At 50.0% G+C, this 26,328-nt stretch overlaps 1 protein-coding gene across 9 annotated transcripts in view; it reads right to left on the bottom strand.

Annotated features, from left to right (window-relative positions):
* Positions 1 to 14,320: 14,320 nt before the first annotated feature.
* The window catches only part of RAP1GAP2 (RAP1 GTPase activating protein 2), a 299,993-nt gene continuing 287,985 nt past the window's right edge, over positions 14,321 to 26,328 (bottom strand). For all 9 annotated transcript variants that reach the window (XM_077969813.1, XM_077969814.1, XM_028835883.2 and 6 more), the window contains 6 exons: positions 25,367 to 25,480; positions 25,004 to 25,118; positions 24,414 to 24,540; positions 20,076 to 20,152; positions 19,609 to 19,647; positions 14,321 to 18,654 (listed from right to left, as the gene is read on the bottom strand). In XM_077969813.1, coding sequence (XP_077825939.1) covers positions 19,639 to 19,647; positions 20,076 to 20,152; positions 24,414 to 24,540; positions 25,004 to 25,118; positions 25,367 to 25,480 — 442 coding nt within the window. In that variant the 3' untranslated portion in view covers positions 14,321 to 18,654; positions 19,609 to 19,638. The remainder of the gene's footprint in view (positions 18,655 to 19,608; positions 19,648 to 20,075; positions 20,153 to 24,413; positions 24,541 to 25,003; positions 25,119 to 25,366; positions 25,481 to 26,328) is intronic.

Genomic DNA, 26,328 nt, shown 5'->3' with positions numbered 1-26,328 from the left:
GAATGTAAATTAGTTCAGCAACTGTGAAGAGCAGTTTGGAGATTTCTCAAAGAACTTAAAACAGAACTGCCATTTGACCCAGTATTTCCATTACTGGGTATATAAATCAATCTACCAGAATGACGCATGTATGCATATGTCCCTCACAATGCTATTCACAATAGCAAAGACATGGATTCAACTTTGGTGTCATCAGTGTGGTTGACCAGATAAAGAAAATGTCTGTATACACCATGGAATATTATGCAGTCATAAAAAAGAATGAAGTCATGTCCTTTCCAACAACATGGATGGAGCCGGAGGCCATAATCCTAAGCAAACTAACTCAGGAACAGAAAACCAAATGCCACATGTTTTCACTTATAAGTGAGAGCTAAACATTGAACACATGTGGACATAAACCGGAGAACAAAAGAAACTGCAGACTAATGAGGGGGAGGAGGAGAGGGAGGCATGGGTTGAAAAACTACCTATTTGGTACTATGCTCTCTGACTGGGTGCAATACACACATGCAACAAACCTGCACATGTACCCTCCATATGGAAAAATTTTTTAATAAAATTTTTAATAAACAAAAACAAATGTGTATAAAACCACAAAAGACCCCAAAAGGCAAAAATAAACTTCAACAAAAATAACAGAGCTGAAGGCATCACACTCTCTGATTTCAAAACATATTAACATATTATAAAACAATTTTAATCAAAATACTATGGTACTGGCATAAAAACAGAAACATCTATACACGAATATTGAACTATCTGGAAAAAAATGGAGAAATCATACCAATTACAATAGCTACCAAAACCAAAGGATCCTTTGGAGGACATTTAACCAAAGAGATGAACGCTCTCCAAAATAAAAACTATGAAACATTGAAGAAAAAATTGAAAAGAGAATAGTAAATGAGAAAATATTCCCTGTTTATGGATTTAAAGAATTACCATTACTAAAATGTCCATGCTACTCAAAACAATCTACAAATGCAAAAAAAAAAATCCATATCAAAATACCAATGACTTCTTTACAGATATAGAAAAACAGTCATAAAATGTGTATGGAACCGCAAAAGACCCCAAATAGCCAAAGGAATTTGGACCAGAAAGAACAAAGCTAGTGGCATCACACTACCTGAAATTCAAAATATACTACAAAGTCGTAATAACAAAAACAGCATGACACTGCAATAAAAATACATAGACCAATGGAACAGAATAAAGAATACAGAAATAAATCCATGCACTTAGAGCTGATTTTTTTACAAAGATGCCAAGAACACACATTGGGAAAAGAACACTCTCTTCAATAACTAGTACTGGGAAAACTGGTTTTCCAAATGCAGAAAAATGAAGCTAGACCCCTATCTCTCACCATATAGAAAAAATCAACTCCAAATGGATTAAAGACTTAAATGTAAGACATAAAATGATAAAAACAAAAACAAAACAAAACAAAACATAGAAGAAAACATAAGGGAGACACTTCATGTGGCATTGGTCCAGGCAAGGATTTTTGAATAGTAACTCAAGAGCACAGGCAACAAAGGCAAAAATAGACAAGTGGAATGGCATCAAACTAAAAAGTCTCTGCACTGCAAAGTGCAGAGATAACCTATAGAATGGGAAGAGATAACTCATAGAATGGGAGAAAATATTTGCAAACCATGCATCTGATAAGGGGTTAATGTCCAAGCTATATAAGAAATCCAAACAGCTCCACAGCAAGAAATCAATTTGATTTTAAAATGGGCAGAGAATATGAACAGATGTTTCTTTAGATGACATACAAATGGCCAATAGGTACAAGAAAATATATTCAGCATCACTAATCATCAGAAAAATGTACATCAGGCCAGGCACCGTGGCTCATGCCTGTAATCCCAGCATTTTGGGAGGCCGAGGTGGGTGGATCACCTGAAGCCAGGAGTTTGAGACCAGCATGGCCAAGATGGTGAAACCCTGTCTCCACTAAAAATACAAAAATTAGCTGGCGTGTTGGCATGTGCCTGTAATCCCAGCTACTCGGGAGGCTGAGGCAGGAGAATCGCTTGAACCTGGGAGGCGGAAGTTGCAGTGAGCCGAGATCACGCCACTGCACTCCAGCCTGCGCAAGAGCAAGACTCCATCTCAAAAAAAAAAAAAGAAGAAGAAAAGAAAAATGTACATCAAAATCATGAGATATGATCTCATGCTTGTTAGAATGGCATTCACCAAAAAGATGAATGATGAGTACTGGAGGATGTGGAGAAAAGGTAACTTTTAGGCACTGTTGGTGGGAATGAAAATTAGTATGGCAATTACGGAAGATGGTATGGAGGTTCTTTAAAAACTAGAAATAGAACCACTGCTGGGCACACTCGTGCCTGTAATCCCAGCGCTTTGGGAGGCTGAGGCAGGAGGATCACTTACAGCCAGGAGTTTGACACCAGCCTGGGCAACATGGTGATACCCCGTCTCTGAAAACACAAAATGTTAAAAGCTAGCCAGGCATAGTGGCACACACCTGTAGTCCTAGCTACTGGGGAGGTTAAGGCAAGAGGATCTCTTGAGCCCAGGAGGGCAAGGCTGCAGTGAGCTATGACTGTGCCACTGCACTCCAGCCTGGGCAAAAGGCTGCACTAATTTGCCTCAAAAAAAATAATTTTTTTTTTTAATGGAACTACCATATGTTTCAGTAATCCCAGTTCTAGGTATGCACCCGAAGGAAATGAAGTCGGTATGTTGAAGGCGTATCTGTTCTCCTGTGTTCATCGCAGCTCCTGCTACAGAACCACAATTAACCACCATGTCAGGTAGTCCCGCGTCCCTTTCTGCTCCGGAATCCGTCACTTCTGTGTCCAACACCGCACCCACTGACTACAGCGGTACTCCGTAAGCAAAGGGAGGTGGGAGAGAACAAAGAAGCCAGCCAAGCCCAGCAACAAGGAGCCAGGCAGGAGATATTCCCTGAGCTGGGTTTGAAAGGACAGGAAACACAGAAGTTTTGTTGACCAGAAAAAAAATTGAGAAGAAAAGTTGAGGCCAGGGGAATAGCACACATGAAAGCACAGGGATTTAGAACAGGGTGTGTGCGGGGAGTGACAGGGAGTCTGGTATAGAGAGAGGCGGCAATGACGCTATCCAGGCAGTGTCACGGGCTGGGGCTCCAGAAGCAAGTATGAGAAGGAGTTTGGAGGAACAGGTGTTCACTAGGGAACAACACCTGTGAAGGAACAAGGCAGGAAGCTTGACTGGGCAGAGGGGGAAGTCAAACTGCAGGCTGGTCTCCCAGAAAGCCGATCGTCTCAGCACATTTTCTGCTTCTATAACAAAATGCCTGAAACTGGTAATATATAAAAAACAGAAAATTATTTCTCACAGTTCTGGAGGCTGGGAAATCCAAACCAAGCTGCCAGCTAGTGAGGACCTGGTCTCTCTGCTTCCGAGATGGCATCCCGTGTCCGCATCCTCTCAGGGGGCAAGAGCACCGCAGCTTCACACGGGGAAGGTGAAAGAGCAAGAAAGCCAAACACCACCTGAAGCCTCTTGTATAAAGGGTCTTAATCCCATTCACGTGGGAGGGGCCTCGTGGCCCAATCGCCTCTTAAAGGCCCCACCTCATAATACTATCGCACTGGCTATGAAGTTTCAATGCATGACTTTTGGAATGGACACATACCAGGTTAAAATGGAGAGTCTTTATACCCCTGCCTCAATCACCGGGTATGGGCTATCCAGGAAAAGGGACTGCCTTGGGGAAGGAGGCTCTCTGTAGCTATGGTAAACCCTAAAGGAGCTGACAGCTGAAGGCTGTCTGCTGACCACGCTCCTCACAGCTCGCCAGCAAGTCGGCCCTTGAAGGGAGAGCTGTTCTTGAAGATCATCTCCATGTGTCCACAGACACGTGTGAGCAATGTCATTCAGCGTCTCCTATGGCTAGTTAAGGAGCTTGGATTTTATGCAATAGACAATACAGAGCCATGAAAAGTCTCAGGCATGGAAATGATACACCCAGCTTTGTGTTAAGTGCATTCCCAACAATGGATGTGAAACAGGGCTGAAGGGGGGAGTCACAGACATCAGTCTGGAGGCTGCCAGATTGGCCCAAGTGAGGAGAAGGACCTGAAGAGGCAGTAACAGAAGCATAAAGGAGGGGAAGGATCAGAGGGGAATTTAGGAGGTAAAATGCAGGGAGGCAAGCCGAGACTGTGTGCTTTCGGAAGGGAAATCAAAGTATCAAACATTCAAACGCAGCACCTCTCAGCATCTACCCTCGCGGCTTCCCAGCTAGCAGGCACCTGATTAGACATTCTGGTTTCATTTGCCAGTTTTCCCAGAATCTGGGTCAGTGTTTCATACACAGTAAATGCTTGATAAATACTTGTTGAATGAACAGATGGATAAGAGGACTGAGGCCACAGTCAATGGATACAAGATGTGGCTACTTCCTGACTGTAAGCCTTCAGAAGCCGTATCAGACTGTAGTCTATACACTCACACAAACACCCCAGGTGAAACGCAATACAAGGAAAGGGCTGCCGCAGCCGCACAGCCTAGCTTTGCTTTGACAGCAGCTGAAGAAGGAAGGCACGCGTACGCTCTGGTTCAGCAGAGCCTGTGGAGTGAGATAACGTGTCATTTTCAGTGGAGCCTGGGCCTTTCTCATTCATTCCAAGGCCACAGGACACACTGCCTGGCCTGCAATTCCTCCACCCACAGGCATGCAACCCACGTTGGGCCAAAACTATCTTCTTAGCCTACGAATCAATCTCTCTCTCTCTCTGTTTCACGCACACACACACACACACACACACACACACACACATACACACACACACACACACACATACACACACACACACACACACACACACATACACACACACACACACATACACACACACACACATACACACATACACACACACACACACACACACACACACACACACAGTGAAAGAGAGAGAGAGAGAGAATCCAGATGTCAGCTCTGAAGAAAATGATGAGAAGTGCATATGTTGAGGACCCCCAGAAGTGGTACCTAGGCTGCCATTTGAATGTGAAAAAAAATCAAAACCCCATCCTACTTAACCCGTATTAAGTACTCACTGACTTGTTTTTTAATTGGCTTTCTAATCGGCTTGCCTGCAAAAACAAACCATGCAAATATGCAGAGTTACAAGTAAGAAGTGTATCCATAAGTGCCTATTTGCATAGACTATGTTGTGAAGGACGCTCAAGACACTTGGAAGCTCCCCCTGGAAATGGGAACAGGGACTGAAGTTGACTCTTGCCCGCTAGAGTAGGAGACTGACTTATCACTAATTATTCATTTACATGGCTTATATTTTTTCATGTATATGTTATTAGTTTTTAAAAAGCATGTTGTCAACAGTAAAATTAAAAAAATAAAAATAAGGCCAGGAGCGGTGGCTCACGCCTGTAATCCCAGCACTTTGGGAGGCTGAGGCAGGTGGATCACCTGAGGTCAGGAGTTTGAGACCAGCCTGGCCAACATGGGAAACCCCGTCTCTGCTAAAAATACAAATTAGTCGGGAGTGGTGGGGGGGGGGGCTGCCTATAATCCCAGCTACTCCAGAGGCTGAGGCAGGTAAACTGCTTGAACCCGGAAGGCAGAGATTGCAGTGAGCTGAGATCGCACCACTGCACTCCAGCCTGGGAGACAGATCGAGACTCCATCTAAATAAATAAATACGTCTGCGCCCGTCCACTTCTCATGTCCACTTTGATATTACAGAAGTAACCACTGTTAACAGTTTGGATGTGTATCCTTTCAGATGTTCATCGTTTCCTCCATAGATTTTCTGGTCCAGCAGCCTGAGCCTGTTTATGTCTCCATGTGAGATCATAGAATAGACGTTATCAAATTACCTGGACATAGCAATAAGGCTCTGTGTTAACTTTGTGGTTCACAGTTCAGAGCAACAGAACAGTGACCCAAATATGGAGCAAGAGACGCTGCTGGAGCCGCTTTTGCCAGGTTGCCAATGTGGCCCTGCCAACTGCCCCCTGCCCCCTGCCTCCTGGCGCAAGCCCTTGTGACTAGACCACTCACTGCCTCAGTATCCAGTCCCAGTCCTGGGCTGGCTTCTAAAACAAATTCTACATTCACTTTTATTGTTTATCTAGAGCCCTCCCCGTTTTCATTCTGATGTGTGTCACCTCAGTCTTTTATCCGCGTATGTGTATTCAAGAGGACCCAGGTCTGGGCCTCTACAGCGAGGCTGGGCGGCCTCTCCGGGTGTATAAGTAGCCACTGGTCTGTTTCGCATGAGTCAGAACCCAGCGATTTCAGGACAACCTGGAGTGTGTGTGTGCGTTGAGATGGTTGGGAGATAAAAACAGTTTTATGTACCAGCCGCTACAGGCACCTGTGCCTCAGGCCTACAAACTTTGCAAGGAATTATAAAATGCTTGAATCCTGAAAGAAAAAAAAAAAAGTATTACTAGCTCCAAAAGGTTAAAAGCTCAAAGTTGAAGTCACTAAATATTTCTTTCAATGCATACGAAAACTGGCACATCAACTTGTCAATAGAAACTCAAGTCTTCTAGACGGTCACCTACGAATTCTGTTTACTGTGGGACGCGGATGCAAGAAGCCCTTGAAGGTCCGGTGCTTGGAAGATCCCGGCTGGGGCTGCCTCCCACCCGCCCAGCGTGGTCTCCTCCCCGGCCATACCCCCGGCCAGGGCTCCACCCCAGCCTCCCATTCAGCCCGCAGCAGGTCTCCAGAGCAAGACCCAGGTCTCCAGTGCAAGAAAGACACCGCTTCCCGCCATCTTCCACTGAGGGCTGTTGAGCCCCACAACCCACCCCAGGGCCAGCTGCCGCTCTGGAGGGTTCTGAACCTCATCCAGCCCCGTTGACCGCGAGCCCGAGGCACACAGCGGTGGAAAGAGAAACGAGCTTCCAACAACGCACTGCACTCTCCACCCCAAGAACTCACTTCCGGGGTCACCCAGATCCCCAGCCGCTGGGAGACTGAAAGCAGCGATCAAGAGAGCAGCCAATGAGAAGCCCCGGAGGGTGGGACTCCTGTTTGACTGGCCAATGGGAGTTCCTCCCAAAGCCGGACCTCACGGTCTGTTGCAGACCCATTTCCACTCTCCGGGGGTACTGAGCAAAGACGCACGCCCGGGGCCGACAGCCAATGAGGAGATGGAAAAGGCGGGACACCTGCAGAACCAGCGAATGAAAAGCCTGGAGAGGTCCATGCTCCAATTCCGCCTTCGCAGCCCGCAGCCGGATATCGCCTTGTGGTTCCGCAGGTTGCGCGCGCCATCCAGTGGCAGCCAGGCAGGGAGGTGTTCGAGATCCCTGCGTCTTCGGAACTCATTTCGTCGCTGTTCCACCCCTTCGTAGCTCTCCCCAGTTTCAGGAGAAAGGATGGCCCTGCCCACCCTCCGCATCCACGGGGGAGCGAAATCGTCCTGGGCCTTCCACCCTTCCTGAAATCGTCCTCCTTTCCTACCGCCCGTGCTCTTCATCTGAGAAAGCATCGGATGCTAGGATGCTAAATTCCCTTAAAAGAACAAGGTGCAATGGCAACGGCCTGTCACACCGTTAGACAACCAAAGGACTGACAAAATGTAACATTGATTGATTACTAATTTAAAAAAAAAAAAGAAAATGAAATTTTTAGTAAACAGGAATTAAGCAAACCTCAATTTAATAACAACTCAGAAAACCACAGTGAACCTCACAGTGTTTGAAACGCCAGACGCATCCCTATGAAAGTCAAGATGGATGCGAGTGCCCCTGCTCTCACCGTTTTTATGTAATGTTTTGGAGCGTCCAGGCAAGATATAAAAGACTTCAAAGGGGGCAAGGCGGTTAAAACTGGGGGCAGGAGGAAAACAAAAGATTTATTATTTCAGGTGAAATGATTTATACTTGAAAATCAAGAAACATTAAAAACTAGAGAATTCAGTAAGGTCTGTGGAAGAAAAATATATTTGTGTGTGGAACGTGTTGTCTTTGGGTATACAGAAAAAAAAATAAAGAAAAGGAAAGAGGGCTATAGATGACCTACGTGCCAGCATCAAAGATGTTGAGGAAAGCAGACCCCATTCACTGGAAAAACGAAGGCAAATTTTTCATATGTAGATGATATGATTCTATACTTTGAAACGCAGAGTTCATTAAAATTGTTAGGAACAGTAAGAGAATAGAATGAGTTGGCTGGGTGCAAAATCAATATACAAAAATTAATTCTATTTCTGTACACAACCAGGCAGAAAATATAATGGTAAAAAATATCCTGTGTGTAATAGCAATAAAAAAGGAAAAAACAACTGAGAATAAATTCAATAAAAATTTTATTATTCTGGCCAGGCGTGGTGACTCATGCCTGTAATCCCAGCACTTTGGGAAGCCAAGTCAGGTGAATCGCTTGAGGTCAGGTGTTTAAGAGCAGCCTGGGCAACATGGCGAAACCCCATCTCTATCAAAAATACAAAAATTAGCTGGGTGTGGTGGTGGGCGCCTGTAATCCCATCTACTCTGGAGGCTGAGGCAGGAGGATCACTTGAACCCAGGGGGCGGAGTTTGCAGTGAGCCGAGATCATGCCACTGTACTCCAGCCTGGGTGACACAGCAACACTCCATCTCGAAGAAAAAAAAATTTATATGTATATAATTACTGTTTAGCTAGAGCTCTCACTGTTCCCATTCTGAGGAATGTCAATTCAGCCTTTTATCTGCGTATGTGTATTCAACAGGACCAGGTCTGAGGGATAGCATTAGGAGAAATACCTAATGTACAGGTTGGTGGGTGCAACAAACCACCATGGCATGTGTATACCTATGTAACAAACCTGCACGTTCTGCACATGTACCCCAGAACTTAAAGGATAATTAAAAAAAAAAAGAAAAAGAAAACATCGTATATATAACCATGGAATACTACTCAGCCATATAAAAAGGACAAAATATATCTTGTGCAGCAACTTGGATGGAGCTGGAAGCCATTATTCTAAATGAAATAATTCAGGAATAGAACACCAAATACCAAATGTTCTCACTTATAAGTGGGAGCTAAGCTATGGGTACACAAAGGCATACAGAGTGGTATAATGAGCTACGTAGACTAAGAAGTGGGAGGGTGAGAGAGGGGTAAGGGGGGAAAATACTACATATTTGGTACAATGTTCGCTGCCTGGGTGATGGATGCACTAAAATCTCAGCCTTCGTGACTATGCCGTTCATCCGTGTCACCAAAAACCACTTGTACCCCAAAAGCTATTGAAATTAAAAAAAAAAAATTTAACAAAAATGCTCTGCTGCATAGAAAAATGTTCTTACAAGTTCTTGTGCTGTACCATTTAATTTTTTTTTCGGTTTTATTGAAATACAACTGACAAAATTGTATAAATGTTGTTTTAAAAGTCAGCAGGAAACAAAAGTCAGTAGAAGCTTTTGCAATGTCGGTTTTACTTTTGCGTCACTGCTACTCATCCCATGTTCATGAAATGGTCAGGTATTTTTAGGTTATCAGCATAACCCAGGTTTCGGTACACCCTTTTTGTCTTTAATAAACAGGGTTCTGTAGTAAACACCTACTGGGAATGAGCCAGCTCACAAGAACCCTTTAACTGCCCCCCCGTCACCCATGGGGCTATCTGTGGCACCCACAAGTCCAGCCCATTGGGTGGAGTTGATCAGAGTAGGAGGTCATCACCTGACCCTCTTGGGCTGATCAGAGTCTCCCTCATGGAACTCAGAAACAGAACCAGACACTGGCCCTGGACTCCCTCCTAAATGAGGGAGATGTGGACTCGTATGTTATAGAAAGGCTCTCGCCAGAGAAACTGCGAAAGTTGCTCTGTTAGTCTGGGTCCAGTCAGGAGAGAGAAGCCATGCAGTAACTTGAATAGGAAAGTTTCATATAAAAAATTGTTAACTATAGCAGGGGACTGGAGTACTGAGAGACTGGCTACTAATAAGCGAAGACAACTCGAACAAATACAGGAATAGCGGGAATAAGGAGCAGCCTCCACCCCTCTAAGGCTGAGATAGAGCACCCAAGGAAGAGCTGCCCGCCCCCACCGCCAGGACTACGATCCAGCCCTGGATGGCCTTGGGTCACTGGGTGGAAAAGTCACTGTGGTTCCACACCAGTGAAACATACTGGACCCACCCTCTGTTCACGGGGAGGTGTCTCACTGGAGGTACTCTGCTGCAAGACCACCAGGCACTTTGGTGGGGACCAGCTGACAGGAAGGGTTTGCTGGCAGGAGAAGCAGCTAGCCACTGGGTGCTGCCATCTGTCACGCCCTGCAGGGAATGGGCGCTGGAGAGGCTGTGTGCCCTCAAAGAACCTGGTACTGGCAGAGGTGCCCACCCTGCAGGAACTGGACCCCCAGATGCAGCATGTGCTACAAGAGCCAAGTGGGCATTAAGAGGTTGCCAAGCAAGCACTGGAGAACCAGGAGATGAAACTCTGTCCCTCCTGCAGTGTCTCTCTGGCACCCTCTACTGACAAAGCGTAACATGATACCAGCGGACAAAGGAAACATATTGAAGGGCCCAGATCCATTTTCACAGTCCAGACAGTGAAGGGGAAATTTGGTGCTGAGATGGGCTCAGCTGGTCCTCCAGGAAAGAATAAAGCTAAACAAAAAGTCATCCCAAATCCATAAAGACAATGCCAACAACCAATAGAAAGAAAATAAATACAGAGAAGCACAGAGAAAAACAAAAAGCACAGGGGGAAAAAAAAAAACAGAAAGCAGAGGCAAGAGACAGCCTGAGGGCTGGCAACCTTTGCTGTCCTTCATGTGGTACAGATGCATCCCTGTCCTTTGATTCCAGGAGGCACTCCTGTATCTTTTTAACAGATGCTCCCCTTTTTGGCTTAAAGTAGTTTGAGCTCGGTTCAACCCCTGCAACAAAGTCATGGTAGTTAATACTAGCTGGCAATAAAAAGTCACTAAATTAAAATCTTAGATAATGTTATTGTTGCTCAGTCCTTGTAATAGGTTACAGTTGTCTCTGCTGGAGTTTTATCCTTCCTAGTTTTTAGAAACTCTCTTAGTGGAAAATTCTGTAACTAAAAAAGGTAAAATCCTCTCCATTACATTCACTATTGCACTTTCAGTGGCATAGGTGGATTTCACCTGGACCCCATCGTCCATGTTCCCTGGATTTTTCCTCGTATTTCTTACTAGTGATAAGTTCTTATAAAACCCAGCAATCGGCATTTTAGAACAAGGCCATAAGGACTTCCTTGCTGGTCTCATATTTAATTTTTTAATGGAATGTCTTGCAGGAGGATCCATAAAATTCATTTGACCCAATAATTTGAGCAGTTGTTCTACCATCTTTCTTATGAAGCGTCTGTGCCTTTCCTAGAACAGTCTCACTGGTGTGTGTGTAATCATTCATTTGTACATTTTTATGTGGAGCTGGTTATGTTGCAGCTTGTTTTTATTAGTTCTTTGATAGAAGCTGTTTTGTGTTATTATTTCACTTGATGGAGTCAACTCATCAACTCATTCTTTTTTGTTGTTTATTTATTTATTATTTATTTTTGAGACAGAGTCTCGCTCTGTCACACAGGCTGGAGTGCAGTGGCGTGATCTCAGCTCACTGCAAGCTCCGCCTCCCGGATTCAAGCAATTCTCCTGCCTCAGCCTCCCGAGGAGCTGGGATTACAGGCGCCCGCCACCGCGCCCAGCTAATTTTTTGTATCTTTAGTAGAGATGGAGTTTCACCGTGATAGCCAGGCTGGTCTTGAACTCCTGACTTTGTGATCCACCCGCCTCGGCCTCCCAAAGTGCTGGGATTACAGGCGTGAGCTGCTGCGCCCGGCCTCTTTAGCTTATCTGCTGTAACTACTAGATGATTTTGGCTTTAACACATTAGCGACGGGGACGCTTCTCATGCACGCGTGTTCGCAATGGCTCTTTCCAGCAGCTACATTTTGTTCCCGGGTTGCTGGTAGATTTCCGCAGTCTCACGTCACATCTAATCATTTGTATCGGTTTGGGGAAAGAGGTTTTATCTCTGTTTTCATTTTTAACTTAATTTTTAGTTCTTTCAGGATCTGAGTTTTTCTTTTCACCAAATTTCTTCTGTTTCCTGCATGATGCTCATCTTTCCTCCCAGGGTTTCTGATGACAGGATGCCCATGTCATTCCCACAACCGTAATACATTTTAGCCTTAAACTATTCCCAGAAAATTTCATATTTTATGCACATTTCTCTATTTGGTTCTCTCCAGTGATTCCCTTTCCTTTTCCTGCAAGATCCTATGTCTTGCTGGGAAGATGCTCTTCCAGATTGTGATGAGGATAAAAAGATTCCCTTACATAGGGGATGGTTGTCTCTCGGGTCTCCTGTCTCACTGGGCTTGAGATTACCGTCACAGGAGACAGGATTATATAGAGACTGCAAACTGGATCAGTGGTTCCCAAAGTGAAAGGAATGCTGCAGCGGAATCCCCCATATGCTTATTTAAAATGCAGATTCCTGGGCCCCACACAGACCCGTCAATCTCTGCAGTAGTGCCTGAAATCTGCATTTTGACAGTATCTCCAGGTAATTTCTACGCACCCAAAAGCTGAACTGCTAGAAAAGAAGGTCTGTCTCCAGGTGGGAGCAGTATCTGTTCTGCAGGGCAGGGGATGGTCTGAAGTTGAGGGTGGCCGTCTGCAGCTACTGCAACAGGTATCACTGCTGCCTGAAGAAATAGCGATCTAACGTCTCCTTCCCAGGATCCTTGCCCTAAGGTGTCAACATGATGTCTCAGTCTTCCTCTCTGGAACTTAACTCTGGTTTTCATAAACAGCGAGTGCCATAGTCACCAGGTGTACCATTCCGTGGTTGAGGGTTTGGGTGGACTCAACAAATTTTCCCATTTCAAATCGAGAAGACCACTGAGGTCACTGGAACCAGCCATGGAGCCCCACTAGGCCGGCACAGCAGCACCATCTCACCAGAACCAGCTGTAAAATCAACACCTCATTCCCCCAGGAAATGTAAGAGGAGGACAGTCTCCACGAAGGAGGGAGGACATTTGACTTTTGCAGTGGTGAATTTTACACGTCCACTTGACTGGGCTAAGGGATGCCCAGATAGCAAGCAAAACATTTCTGCATGTGTCTGAGGGGCTTCCAGAAGAGATGAGCCCTTGAACCAGTGGACGGAGTAAATAAGACCCACTCTCACCACTGTGGTTGGGCATCATCCAGTCTGATGAGGGCCTGACACAAAAAAGTGGAGGAAAGGCAAATTAACTCTCTCCGCTCGAGCCGTGTGGAGATCCACCTTCTCCTGCCCTCGGGGGTCAGTGCCCCTTGTTCTCAGGTGCTCAGACTTAGACTGGGACTTACGCCACCAACCCAGCAGTACTCGAGCTTTGAGTTGGACTAGAACTACAGCCAAGCCAGCCTTCCTACAAACTGCTCCCACTCGATGACCATGTCTGACAGGGAGGGTAATTTAAGACTCTTTCTTGTGATATGCGGGGCTCCTCAGGTGATGGCTTTGGCTAGGCCTGGTGGCCTTCCTGAACTTTTTTCTTTTTTTTTTTTGTTTGAGACAGAGTGTCACTCTATCGCCCAGGTTGGAGTCCAGTGGTGCTATCTGGGCTCACTGCAACCTCTGCCTCCTGGGTTCAAGCAATTCTCCTGCACCAGCCTCCCAAGTAGCTGGGATTACAGGCACGCGCCACCACACCCGCTAATTTTTTGCATTTTAGTAGATACGGGGTTTCACCATGTTGCCCAAGCTGGTCTTGAACTCCTGAGCTCAGGTGATCTGCCCATCTCGGCCTCCCAAAGTGCTGACATTACAGGCGTGAGCCACCGCGCCCGGCCTTTTTGTTGCTGCTGTTGTTTTGAAACACAGCCTCAGTCTGTTGCCCAGGCTGGTGTGCACTGGCTCATTCACAGATCACTGCAGCCTTGATTTCACAGGCTCAAGTGATCCTCCCATCTCAGCCTCCTAAATACCTGGGACCACAGGTACGCGCCACCTGCCCAGCTAATTTTTTAGCCTTTTTTTGGGTTTTGGTGTTTTTTTTTTTTTGGTACACATTGGCCCTCACTATGTTGCCCAGGCTGGTCTCAAATCCTTAGGCTCAAGAGATCCTCCTGCCTCAGCCTCCCAAAATGTTAGGATTATAGGTAGGAGCTACCATGCCCGGCCACTTTTCTAATTGTCGTCAGTGTTTTAAACATCAACAGTTAATGTACATGTTTAAAAATACGTTTCAGGCTAAAGTAACATATCTATTGGCCAGAGAATATGCAACTTCCAGTGAACTGAAAAGTGACCCCCAGGCCCAGGGCCCCATGCAAAGAAGTCTGAACACTGATGGACACAAAATATGTTATTTATTGTCAATTTCTGCAAAGACACATTTAAGCAACAAAATATACATTTGTCAACCTTTTAGAATTTGTTTTGTACATTAACAAATACAATGTGCTACCATAGCAATAAATTAAATGTACATTATTTACATTACATAGGCAGTTGGGGTCTACGAATCACCTCCTCACTAAGAGGAAAGAAAGGAAAGCCGTCGTCACGTGGAGCATCACTTCCAAGCCACAGTTCTTAGGTTCGACCACACAGGGGAATCTGCACACTCACACGCCAGCAGTCCCCGAGCTGGAGTGCCCAAGGGTAACACCCAAGACAAGAGAGAGCTGCACGCATGCTAAGGGGCAGGAAGAGGGGTTCACGCTGCCAAGCAGAAATGTCACAAAATCAAAGACGATGGCAATTAAATTCCTGTCTTCCAGCCAAATGCCCCCCTCCCAGGGCTGGTAAGGCACAGGACAGAGCCGCTGCCACACAGCCTCTCACTCGGCAGGGCCCTGCTGCCCTTGGCCCTAGTGGGGCTTGTCTTCCCCGTCCCAAAGGGGCACACGGTCCAGCTGAAGGGAGGGAGACGTGGGATCGGGGTGGACAAGGGGCTGGCGGTAAAACAGAGCTTGGTAAAAGAACACCCCAGCCAGCCCCATCAGGCTGCAGGATCAGCCTTGGCAAACTTTACTGGCCTTCCCTTGCCTCGATAAGGGGTAGCTAGAGGCTGGGGGAGGAGCCGAGGGGTCCTGAGCATGGCTGACTGGCCTGGTCCCTGCTGGCCGCCTGTAGCCATGAGATCGACTCGAACCCCCGACTGCTCAAAACAGATCCGTCTCTACTGACTTCGAAAGCAATAAGAAAGGTAGTGTTTGAGTTGGCACCTTAAAGGGTCAGGGGAGGAAAGTAAAAGAGGCTCTTGTCCTGCCTTGTCACGGGAGCCTGGGTTTCTATTAACCACCTTCATTTAAGAATCAGGGAGAAATGAAGAGTTTTTCTTTGACCACTTTTCCTCTTAATTTAGGAAAAAGGAAGCTTTTCTTCCTAAATTAAGGAAACAGCATAAGGGTTGGTGAACAGCAACTTTTTCCCCGGCTTCCACCCCCATTACACGCTGGAGCTGAAGAACCGATCCCACTGAGGAACAGCTCACCGAATCCCTTTCCCTCCTCGCTTTCTTGATTCAAGCTGCATCCAAAGCCCAAGGGTCTTCACTGAAAAATCCCAGAGCCTCTCCCTTCTGATGAAAAAGAGCAGAAACTGAGGCCTCACCAGCATCCTTGACTGCTCACCTCCAAGCCAGTGCCAAGGCAGCAGCTCACTGGTTTCCCCAAAACCCAGGGCCCCAGGGAACGCAGCCACTTTTCAACCAACCATGTAGGTGGTGCAGAGGAAGGGACTCTGGGTTGAGGGTTCTAATCCCAGCTTTGCCACCAGCCAGCTGTGTGACCTCAAGCAAGTCTAAGATTTCTCATCTGGACGATGACATGGTTGGATGAGATGCTAAAAGGAACCAGCAGGCTTGGGTGTTGAGATGATGCTGACAAAGCTGAACCACTGAATCTTTTTCAAGAAACGGCATTTTTACATTAATTGGCATAGACAGACACTCTCGTTAAGACCTATCGCGAGCTTTTCTGCACCTGTTTTTAAGCATCAACTGAGCTGGAGGTATATGGGTGGCCCCACGGTGCCTGAAAAGTAGTTTCTTCAGTGAGTCAGGCAGTTCCCAGAGCCAGAGATGTGTCCCGGAAAACACCCCCTCGCGGAGATCACAGTGGAAACGCCTCAAACACCAGCAGGAGCACCATCTAGATGAGCCTAGTCACAAGGCCCAATGAGGCTTGAGCAAATCTTTGAGCCCCAAGACTGGGCGCAGCATAAAAGGAAGGACATTTTAGATCAGAACAGATGTAGGGACAGCGTGGGGGGAGGGGGGAACAGCCCTCCAGGAACGCGAGCTGCCTGCCGCATGGTCCAGACGAGCGAGGGGAGGCTGGGCCGTCCTTGTTCCCCTCCTCCCTCTCGGAACTGGCACCCTGGGTGGGCTGGAAGTGCACACTCTGGAAGCCACAGGATGGAGCTTCTAGAGACAGTGGGGCGTGGCCGGAGGGAAGAGGCATTTGGGATCCTGTTCAGAGCAGTCCAATAGCAAACCAGGGGTGGAGACCCCATCTCAGGTCTGTGCTTCTCTGAGGGCCACCCAGCCATCCTGCCGACCAGCTCAGAGACAGGGACAAACCGCTCCGAGGAGGCAGCAAGCGGCAAGGGTCAGCCAGCGCAGTGGGGACAGGCAGGTATGGGATTCCCAAATGGGACAGCGTGGTGACAACCAGGAAACCCCAGAGGACCCCAGATGGCAATGTGACATGGCCCATCCACCAAGCAACTGTAATGCTGGCTTCCCAGAGAGGCAAGCCAGAGCCCTGCATCTGTTCTTAAAGAAATGCAGTTTGACCTTTCCAGAGCCTCCAGAAGCCCAGCCAACAAAACACGGCCAGAATGTACGGGCCTCGCTCCAGCAGTAAGGGCTGCTATGGTGACTTTTCATAAAAGCTAAACAGATAGATATTTTATTGACCTTCTAACAAGAATAAATTTTACTAGACTAGTACTTTGGGGAAAGTGCTAGTGAAGGGAGAGCTCCTCTCCAGCCTGCAAACAGGATTCAATCATTCCCACACACGTGGCGGGGAGGAAGGATCACGAGGTTGCTCGAATGGCAGAAGCTATGGGGAAAATTTCACTATGTCAGTTAAAAAAAAAAAAAATGTAATATTTATATCTTGGGCATAGGTCCAGATCCCTACAGGAAGAAAGCATTCGGCTGGAAATTCTTGTCATCGGTCATGGGGCAGGTGCCCAGCCAGTGTCACTCCGCAGCCCTGTCTGCACTGAAAGCTGCTCTTCAGGCTCATTTTACCTGGAGGATGCCCACCTTAACCCCAGTCCAGGCCCATCAGCAGAGAAGCCCACGGTGCTGCAGACTTGGAAGGGGGAGAAGCCAGGAGGGGCTGTCCTTGGAGGTGAGCTGGCTGTCCCAGCAAGGGGGCTCTGCTGAAGGTGGCAGTGGCAGGTGGGTCACAGGGTTTGAACCACACCCAGATGGGGCCCGGGTTGCAGGAACCCTTCGGATGTGACAGCTGCCTACAGACCTGCAGCTGGAGAGGGGAATAGGATTGGGGGGGTTGAGTCCCAGATGCAGCTGCCAAAGGGCACAGTAGCTGGACAAGGCCCCAGGGCCAGGCTGGGATCCCCAAGACTCCAGGGGCATAAGCTGCTGAGGGCAACTGTGCCCCTTCCCCATCCAGGGGCCTGATCAGAACCCGAAAGTCATCCCCCACCTCACCTCTCCCCTCGAGTATGTGGGGAGGGGAGGTAACTGCATCTTCCTTGAACCTCCACTGTCAGCAGAGACCTGGGCTCCGGCCTGGCCCTCAGGCCCTGAGGTTCTCCTCAACCAACACAGCAGCATCCCAGCACTGGCTCCTTCGCTCTCCCTGAATTCCTTCTCACTGCTGGCTGCCCACCCCTTTGTGGGAAAAACACCTCTGCAAAGGGAAGAGACTGCCTCGGGGCTGCCCCGCCACAGCAGCCATAATCAGGAGAAACTGGGTGGAACCCAAAGTTCCTGCCACAGTCCAGGAAGTGTCCCGGCCCATCCAGCTCTGTCTCTGAGCTTGAACTGGCTGGAGCCCCGCTCACAGTACACTGGCAGCAGGGGCGGGGCAGCCCTGGGTCTACGTCAGCAGATGGGAAAGATGCTCAGCACAGAAGCAGATAGACGGTTTAGAACTCCAGAGATACGGGGGCAACAGCGCCGAATTTTATCAGGATGGCCTCAAGGATGCTACGAATCTTGGCTCCTGGGAACATGACGCCTCCACCACCAAGTGCATTCCCGGTAGTAAAGCCTACCGCATCCGAGAAGGCACTGACCCATGGCCAAGACCCTCACCGAGGCTCTGCTCCCGCCCCCAACCCCGTCTCTGAGGCAGACCAGCTCCCCAGTCACTGCTGAGCTCCCCCGAGATCCCCCTTTGCCCAACTCTCTTTTCCTCTCCAGGCCGAACAGGATGATAAACGACCCGGACATCACACTGGGAGGTCAGGAGCGGGAGGAATCTGAGGAAGAAGGCCTCGCCCAGAGATGGGAGGTGCTGGGAGGGCATGTAGATGAGGATGGAGGCAGGGTTGTGGCCAGACTGGGACACGGGACCGACAGCACGTCTGTGGGCAGGTGGCCGGGGGGCGGCGGGGCTGGGACTGTCAGGGTCATCGGCGGCACTCCCAAACTGCTGGAACAGGAGCCTTTTCCAGGACAGAAGAGGGGCTTCCCTGAGGAGACAAGGAGGAAGGAGGCGATGAGCGAACATTCCGTACAGGAAGGAGGGGACGATGCGGACGCCGGGAGGAAGGGGTGGGGAACGCGCCTGCCATGGCTACAGCTCACTGGATACACTTAGGAGCAGGAGGGCACCTGATGTAAGGGGGCTCCACCTTGCGTGGCCCGAGAAGCCGCGCGTAGCCACGGCTTTGGTGGGCAGTGGCGTCCGGAGTGCACGATGGGAGCCGGGGGTGAAGGTCCACATGCCCATTTGTCTTCTGCTTTTACATAAATCAGGTTGAACATAAAGTGGGTTCGGTCGTACCCTCCGCTTGGCTCCAGCTGTGACTCCAATCCCTGGAACCCCATGTGGGGAGAGGGCTGGGGGCTCAGATGGGTCTCTGGTGACTTCCCCAGCGGAAATCCAGGCCTTGATGGGGGCAAGCTAGACCCAGGGCCGCTCTGCTGAAACCGCGTGGCCCCTCGAAGCAGGCAGGGGCAGAGGCCTCCTGGGGTGGTCCCTCACGGTGCTGACTGCCGGGGCATCCCCCAGCAGGGAGGGAGGACACACCTCAGCCCAGGGCCTCCGCCAAAGACACAAGGAGGGAACAGCTGCCTGAGGGCAGGGGAGCAAGGCAGCACTCAGGAACTCCTCCCTCCTGGGTCAGAAGCGGGCTTGGGCAACTCCCTTTCTGCCTGCGGGAACCAGACGCCATCAGTGGGAGGGAGGCCTATCTAGTACGTCTGGTCCAGCGTTACTGGGAACCCCCTTTCCATATGCACACAGGCCATCTGCCCCTCCTTTCCCGTCGCAGGTCTTCAGGGGCGAGGCAACTCTTTGGACCTCCCCAGCTGGCGGCATCTCTCCGGCCATTCTGAGGTTACGAGGCCACTAGTACCCCGATGTAAAAGAAACACATGTCACCACTCACAGCCACAGCAGGACAAACATTCACTCAACCCACCTGGGACAGGCGAAGGACTCCGCTTTCAGATTAGTGACCCTGTTTCAACAGAAATCCATACCGGAGTTTAAAATAAATAACCAGACAGCACACGCCCCTTCCACAGCGGCAGTCTGGCGAGTTCAGGAAGGGACTCGGGACCCCAGGAACCAGCCCTTCCCACCTCACATCTGGACCTGGAGCTCTCGATAGTCTGGCGAGCTCAGGAAGGCACTTGGGACCCCAGGAACCAGCCCTTCCCACCTCACATCTGGACCTGGCCGCGTCCAGAGGTGTAGCTCTAACTCAGGAGTTGTGGCAAAGGTGGCTGGAACCCCGAGCCACAGCCTGCACCTGCTGGAGCCAGACCTCCCCAGAGCTTCCCCTGCCTCCTTCGGGGACCCCCTCTGGGATGTCTGAGCCCTCTTCCTCTGGCCTCTGCAGGAAAGCACAGTGTGGGGTGTGGGAGGTGTTCACTGCGTCCTTACCGCACCAGAGCTGGCATGGCTGAGCTTGTCAAAGCGGAATTTCAGGTTCGATCTTGGGGAGTTTCTGCTTTTGGCATCTAAGAAAAAGAAGAATGGCCGTGAAAGAAGGGTGGAGCTGTGGAGGCCACTGGGGCTGCGTGTGGGGACTGGCCAGGGAGGCCAGGGGAAGGGGGCCCCCTGCCCTCCACCAGAACTAGGCGCTCCAGCTGACCTGTGCCGACCCAGGAGAGCCAACTCCTAGATTATAGAATTGTGGTGAGCTGGTTGTTCAACTCAGGCCATTTTTAAAAGCTGAATTATATATAAGCTTACAGTTCAATACATTATATTCAACAGAGGTAATGAATACTTGAAATTCATCACTTCCTACTTGTTTTTCTGTTTTACGATTATCTGTGCTCTTACATCTATTGTATCCACGTGGTAGAAACACCCTAAAGATGGTGGCTACAGTGTATCTTCTTCCCAATTCCATGCTCGAGGATGTCAAATCTGTAGCTTGAGATCAGCCATGACAAGCGTATTTACACCACAGGAATTGGTACGTGCTACAAATCATGGCTTGATTTATTGTCTCGTTGTCTAGACTTAAGGAACTAATAGAAAAAAAGTAATGTACATTAAACTTCAAAACATGTTGCCATTACATTGTGAATAGCACAAAAGAAAACTAAGTAAGTATCCTTCCGGGTTTTGAAAACTTTTCTCAGATACAGCAAAGAAATTACTCATGTTACTGACGAATGAATGAAGTTCTCTTAATATAAAATACTCATGGCCGGGCACGGTGGCTCACACCTGTAACCCCAGCACTTTGGGAGGCCGAGGCGAGCGGATCACCTGAGGTCAGGAGTTGGAGACCAGCCTGGCCAACAAGGAGAAACCCCGTCTCTACTAAAAATACAAAAATTAGCCGGGGGTGGTGGCCCACACCTGTAATCTCAGCTACTCTGAAGGCTGAGGCAGGAGAATTGCCTGAATCCGGGAGGTGGAGGTTGCAGTGAGCTGAGATTGTGCCATTGCACTCCAACCTGGGTGACAGAGTGTGACTTCTGTCTCAAAAAAGAAGAAGAAGAAAAATATATATATATATGTGTGTAGATATATAATATATACTATATATTATATATACATATGTATATATAATAGGACATGTTCAGTATATATATATAATATATACTATAATATAAAAGCATATTCTGTGAGAATCAGCTGGACATATGGGATTTATGATAAAGAACATTATCTATCTCTTATTTGTACACTGGGTTTGACATCCATCGTGTAATAAAATTCCGTGTGTGTGAGTGGTGGCAGAGCCCAGTGTCAACGTTCCCCACTGTGCCCCGCTGTGCCCCGCTGGCAGGAGGGCCACTTGACTTTCTGGTTCTCCCCTGGCCGAGGGTATCGAAAGCTTAGTGCAGTCTTCCTGGAAGCCGCTAGCTGGCTCGCGGTGCTTCGAATCAAGGAGTTCCACCCAGGGATATGACACGTCTGTGTAACCTGTCAATCCTCTTCTGGGCCCCAGGAAGCCCAGGGAGGAAATGACCATGATCAGATATCTGAGATTATGGAGACTACATGTCAGGCCACCTCTTCCCCTTACTCCCTGCCTCTCCCCAGACTCAGCCGAACAGCATCAAACAGGTTCCCAGACCTCCCCAAGCCCACACTGATCCTGTGGGTACCAAGCACATCTTTCGTGGGCTGGGGGTGAAAAGCAGCCCATCGGGGTTAAATACTGTGTGGAGAAATGGTATGTCAGAGGCAGCACCACTGTGTGGTGTGGGAAGCGCCAGCCAAGAGTCACCAGACCCGCTCCAGGTCCCTTCTGCCCTCGGTGACCTCCAGTAACCTGCAGAGACTCTCTAATTCCTTTACTCAAAACGTTCCTTACTTTGATATTTATTTAACAGCAAGTGACAGCCAGGCTTGGTTACAGATTCTTTCATTCATTCTTTCAATATTTAAGTCTTATTTAAAAAAAAAAAAAAAAAAATCAGGCCAGGCGCGGTGGCTCACGCCTGTGATCCCAGCACTTTGGGAGACCGAGGTGGGCAAATCACGAGGTCAGGAGTTCAAGACCAGCCTGGCCAACATGGGTCTCCACTAAAAATACAAAAATTAGCTCGGTGTGGTGGCATGTGCCTGTAATTCCAGCTACTCGGGAGGCTGAGGCAGGTGAATCACTTGAACCTGGGAGGCGGAGGTTGCAGTGAGCTGAGATGGCACCACTGCACTCCAGCCTGGGCGACAGAGCGAGACTCCTTCTCAAATAAAAAATAATAAAATCAGGGAAAGTATATTTCTACCCCCTTTTACAGATGAGGAAACTGAGGCTCAGAGAGATGGACCTGTCAATGCCACAGCCAGGATTTGAACCCAGCTCTGCAGCTGCCCAACCCCCGGGGGCTGAATGAAAGAAGGTACGTGAACTCTTCCACTCACTGAGAAACACGCATGCAAAGGGTCACTGGCTGTGGAATCACGATCTTCCCTTTATCTCTGACACTGCAGGTTCCCTTTGCAACATCCCTTTGCTGTGCAAACCCCAGGATCATTTTGGCTTCAGCCACCCTGACGGCCCATTGGCCCTTCCTGTGTTTCTACCATTGAGACTACAGTTTCTCAACCAAATGACATTTGGGGTCAGAGAATTCTTTGTCTGAGGCGGTTGGGGGGCTGTCCTGTCCATTGCTTATCGGCTTCCATGACCTCTGCCCACTAGGTGCCAGTAGCTCCCCTCCGAAATTGTGAAAATCAAAAACATCTCCAGACATTGCCAGACGTCCATGGGGGAGCAAGACTGCCCCTAGCTCAGAACTGCTGAGTACACTATTGTCTCATGCCCATTCTTTAACCAACACCGAGGTTAACAGTTCCAGGCCTCGAACAAGCATGAGCTCCTTTCATTTTCGTACAACCGCTCCTCTGAGGCAGACGTGACTCTTCGTCTCCCTTCATTTTCTGCTTGGAGAAACTGAGGCACAGAAAGGCTCAGTGACTTGCCCAATGACACGTCTAGTGAGCAGCAGACCCAGGATTTGGACCCAGGCTCAGAGTCCCATGCTGCCCTCATGAGGGCAGAGACCCGCAGCACCCGCCCAGCAGTGTCCACCGCACGGGTCCACCTGAACGGCCCTCAGGTGCTGGCCCCCACCCTCTCCCCACAGCTGGCTCCCCTACTCTGCCCAAACGCCCAGACTCCTGCTCTCTCTGAACCCCTGCTACTGAGCCCATACATTTTACCTCCTCGATCTCTCCTGGACCCAGGTGCTTCCGCCACAGCTCCCCTCCCCTGCCCTCCCCTCCCCTGCCCTCCCCTCCCCTCCCCTCCCACACTCTGTTCCTACTCCCCACCAATCCATTCTACACTCAGCAGCTGGAGCAACCAAAATGGTCTTTCTCAACTCCAGACAGTGCTTTCCCTATTTAAGAATCTTCCAACACTCCAACAGCGGCTGCTAGCAGAACAAAACCCTCACCAGGGCTCCAGGGCTCACCCGGCCTGTCAGCGCTCCAGCCTCTCTCATGCCTGGCCCTGTGAAGCCAGCTGCCAGGAGCCACGTGCAGTTTCGGAATACCCGCTCTCTCCTCTCCTCTGGGCCTCTCCACGTGTTGTTCCCTCCCCCTGCACCCCTTCCCCCTCTTGTATGATCAAGACCCTGGACATGACACAGGGGCCCTGGAGCGCTGGCAGGTGGGGAGAGGGGCCAGCGGAAACTGCTCAGCTTTCTCACCGCCAATCCCAACTCCTCCACTGTGGTGGGGTCTCCTGCAAGGCCTTCAGCTCTCTGCCTCAGTTTCACAACTCTCCGTGTAAGGAGACGTTAGGAACTTGGGCCTCTTAAAACTGATGAACAGGCCGGGCGTGGTGGCTCACGCCTGTAATCCCAGCACTTTGGGAGGCCAAGACGGGTGGATCACGAGGTCAGGAGATAGAGACCATCCTGGTTAACACGGTGAAACCCCGTCTCTACTAAAAATACAGAAAAAAAAAAAACTAGCCAGGCATGGTGGTGGGCGCCTGTAGTCCCAGCTACTAGGGAGGCTGAGGCAGGAGAATGGCAGGAACTCGGGAGGCGGAGCTTGCAGTGAGCCGAGATCGCACCACTGCACTCCAGCCTGGGCTACAGAGCGAGACGCCGTCTCAAAAACAAACAAACAAACAAAAAAAAAACGGATGAACAGATGAGGCAGGCTCATAGCGCGGAGGGCCTCACGGTGCAGGGAGGAGCAGAAACTGGCCAGTGTGGCACGGCCGGGGCCCCGCCAACAGCGGACAGGGCACGGCCTGCCCTCCTGGCGACGTCACACACACCACCAGATGCCACTGACCTGTGGGACTCCTGCCCATGATGATCGGGGTGGCCGCTGCCCCCAGGCTGGGGCTCTCGCCGCTCGGGGACGGGCTGTAGACAAACACCTCCTGCCTGAAGGGTGACGTTGTGGACGGCTGGCTGCTCTGAGGAGAGACGCCGGGTGAGCTCGGCAGCCGCGCCCACACAGGCCTGAGACAGTCCCCACAAGCCCAGGACAGCCGCTGCCTCCCACTCCTCACTTGGGCCTGCTCTTTCTTTCCTGCTGACGTCGACCCTGGTTCCAAGCTCTCCTGCTCCAAGAAGGACCTTTGACCCAGCCCCCTGGAGCACTGGCCACTCACTGCTCCAGCCAGTAACCCCAAGGCAGGGGCGCCATCGGGTCTGGCCCCTTCCCTCTGCTGCTGCTATGTCACTCCGAGAGAGACGTCCCCTCACCCCCCGCCCAGGGGGTGATCATGGCTGAAGAGCCCGCCTCTCGTTTCCATTTTTCCCCTTTCCTCTGCAAAGACCGAAGTGGGCTTCGATCCACAGTGCTGTTCTAACGCGAGGAGGGTGGCTGGCTGACGCCCCAGAGTGCCTGCCCGAGGGTGGACGGAGCCCACCTACCCCACTGTCGCCCTCCTCCATGGCCTCGCCCTCCCCTGCGGTGCTGCTGACGCTGCTGGTGCTGGAGGAGGAGCGGGAGATGGCGCGGCCGTTCTCCTTCAACTTCATGAAAGGCCTGCAGGGAACAGGAAGCGAGGCCAGCGTGGGTCACAGGCGGGAGCCCTCCACCCCCAGGGTCCTCCCCGGGACCGATCTGAGCCTGTCCTCTGGCAGCTCCCCATGCCCCCACCCGTCGGCCTTTGTGTTCTGGAGAGTTCCAGAGGCAGGAGGAGATGGTCACTCTCAGCTGGCCAGGAGGCAGAGAGCGTGTTCCAGGACTCCATGTGGCCGAAGCCAGCCCTTCCCTCACCCTCCCTCTCTTACTTCTCCTTGTTGGGGCAGATTTCCGGAGAGCTGGGATTGGATGAGGTCTCAGACTTTATCTCCTGAGAGGAGTGTCCACCATCCGGGGTCTTGGGTGTGCTGGATGTGCTGTCACTGAGGGAATGGAAATGAGGAGTGAGGCCATGCAGACAGCCCTCAAACTCCCACCCCATCCCCGGCCCCAGGCAGACCCCTCTGCCAGCCAGCTCTCAGCACGGTGGGGGGCTGTGGGTCAGAGCGCCCCCACCAAGCATCACCGCCAGGACGTCCTTTCCCACCTGAGCCCCCCAGAGACGGCAGACACTACAGGGTTTCCTGGTCCCTACAACAGGGACTGTTCTAGGTTCACGGTGAAGTCCAGAGCTGCCAAGCAGGAGTCCTGGCTTGACAGCTTCTAGCCCAGATCTCTCTCACCCAAGCTGGCCATCACACCTGGCAGAGTTAAGGGTCAAGAGAGGACCCTATGGGGAATGGAGCGGGGAATATGGTGGAGTCTATGACATCCGCCCCCATGGCAGGAACCACCCAATACACATGGACTCCTGGGAGGTTCCGGGGAGCCGCCCTTCATATAGACTAGAATACGAGCTCCTGGACCCACATGAGGAGGCTACCCTGGGAGCTGGGAAGCAAGGGGCACTCTCAGTCAAGAATATCCTTCTCCTGCAGTCTGACGAAGACCATGGACAGTCCCCACAGTGCCCCCTGTGCTGATTGTTGGGGACAGGATGGCCATGTCCTCAATGCACTTTTTTTTGAGACCAAGTCTCCCTCTATCGCCCAGGCTGGAGTGCAGTGGTGCGATCTTGGCTCACTGCAACCTCCGCCTCCCGGTTTCAAGCGATTCTCCTGCCTCAGCCTCCCAAGTAGCTGGGAATACAGGTGCGTACCACCATGCCCAGCTAATTTTTTGTATTTTTAATAGAGACGGGGTTTCACTGCATTGGCCAAGCTGGTCTCAA

This window comes from Macaca mulatta, chromosome 16 (genome assembly GCF_049350105.2).
Source record: "Macaca mulatta isolate MMU2019108-1 chromosome 16, T2T-MMU8v2.0, whole genome shotgun sequence".
Lineage (NCBI taxonomy): Eukaryota > Metazoa > Chordata > Mammalia > Primates > Cercopithecidae > Macaca > Macaca mulatta.
The sequence above is the reverse complement of the archived record's forward strand: the minus strand, read 5'-3'. Positions and strand labels throughout refer to the sequence as shown.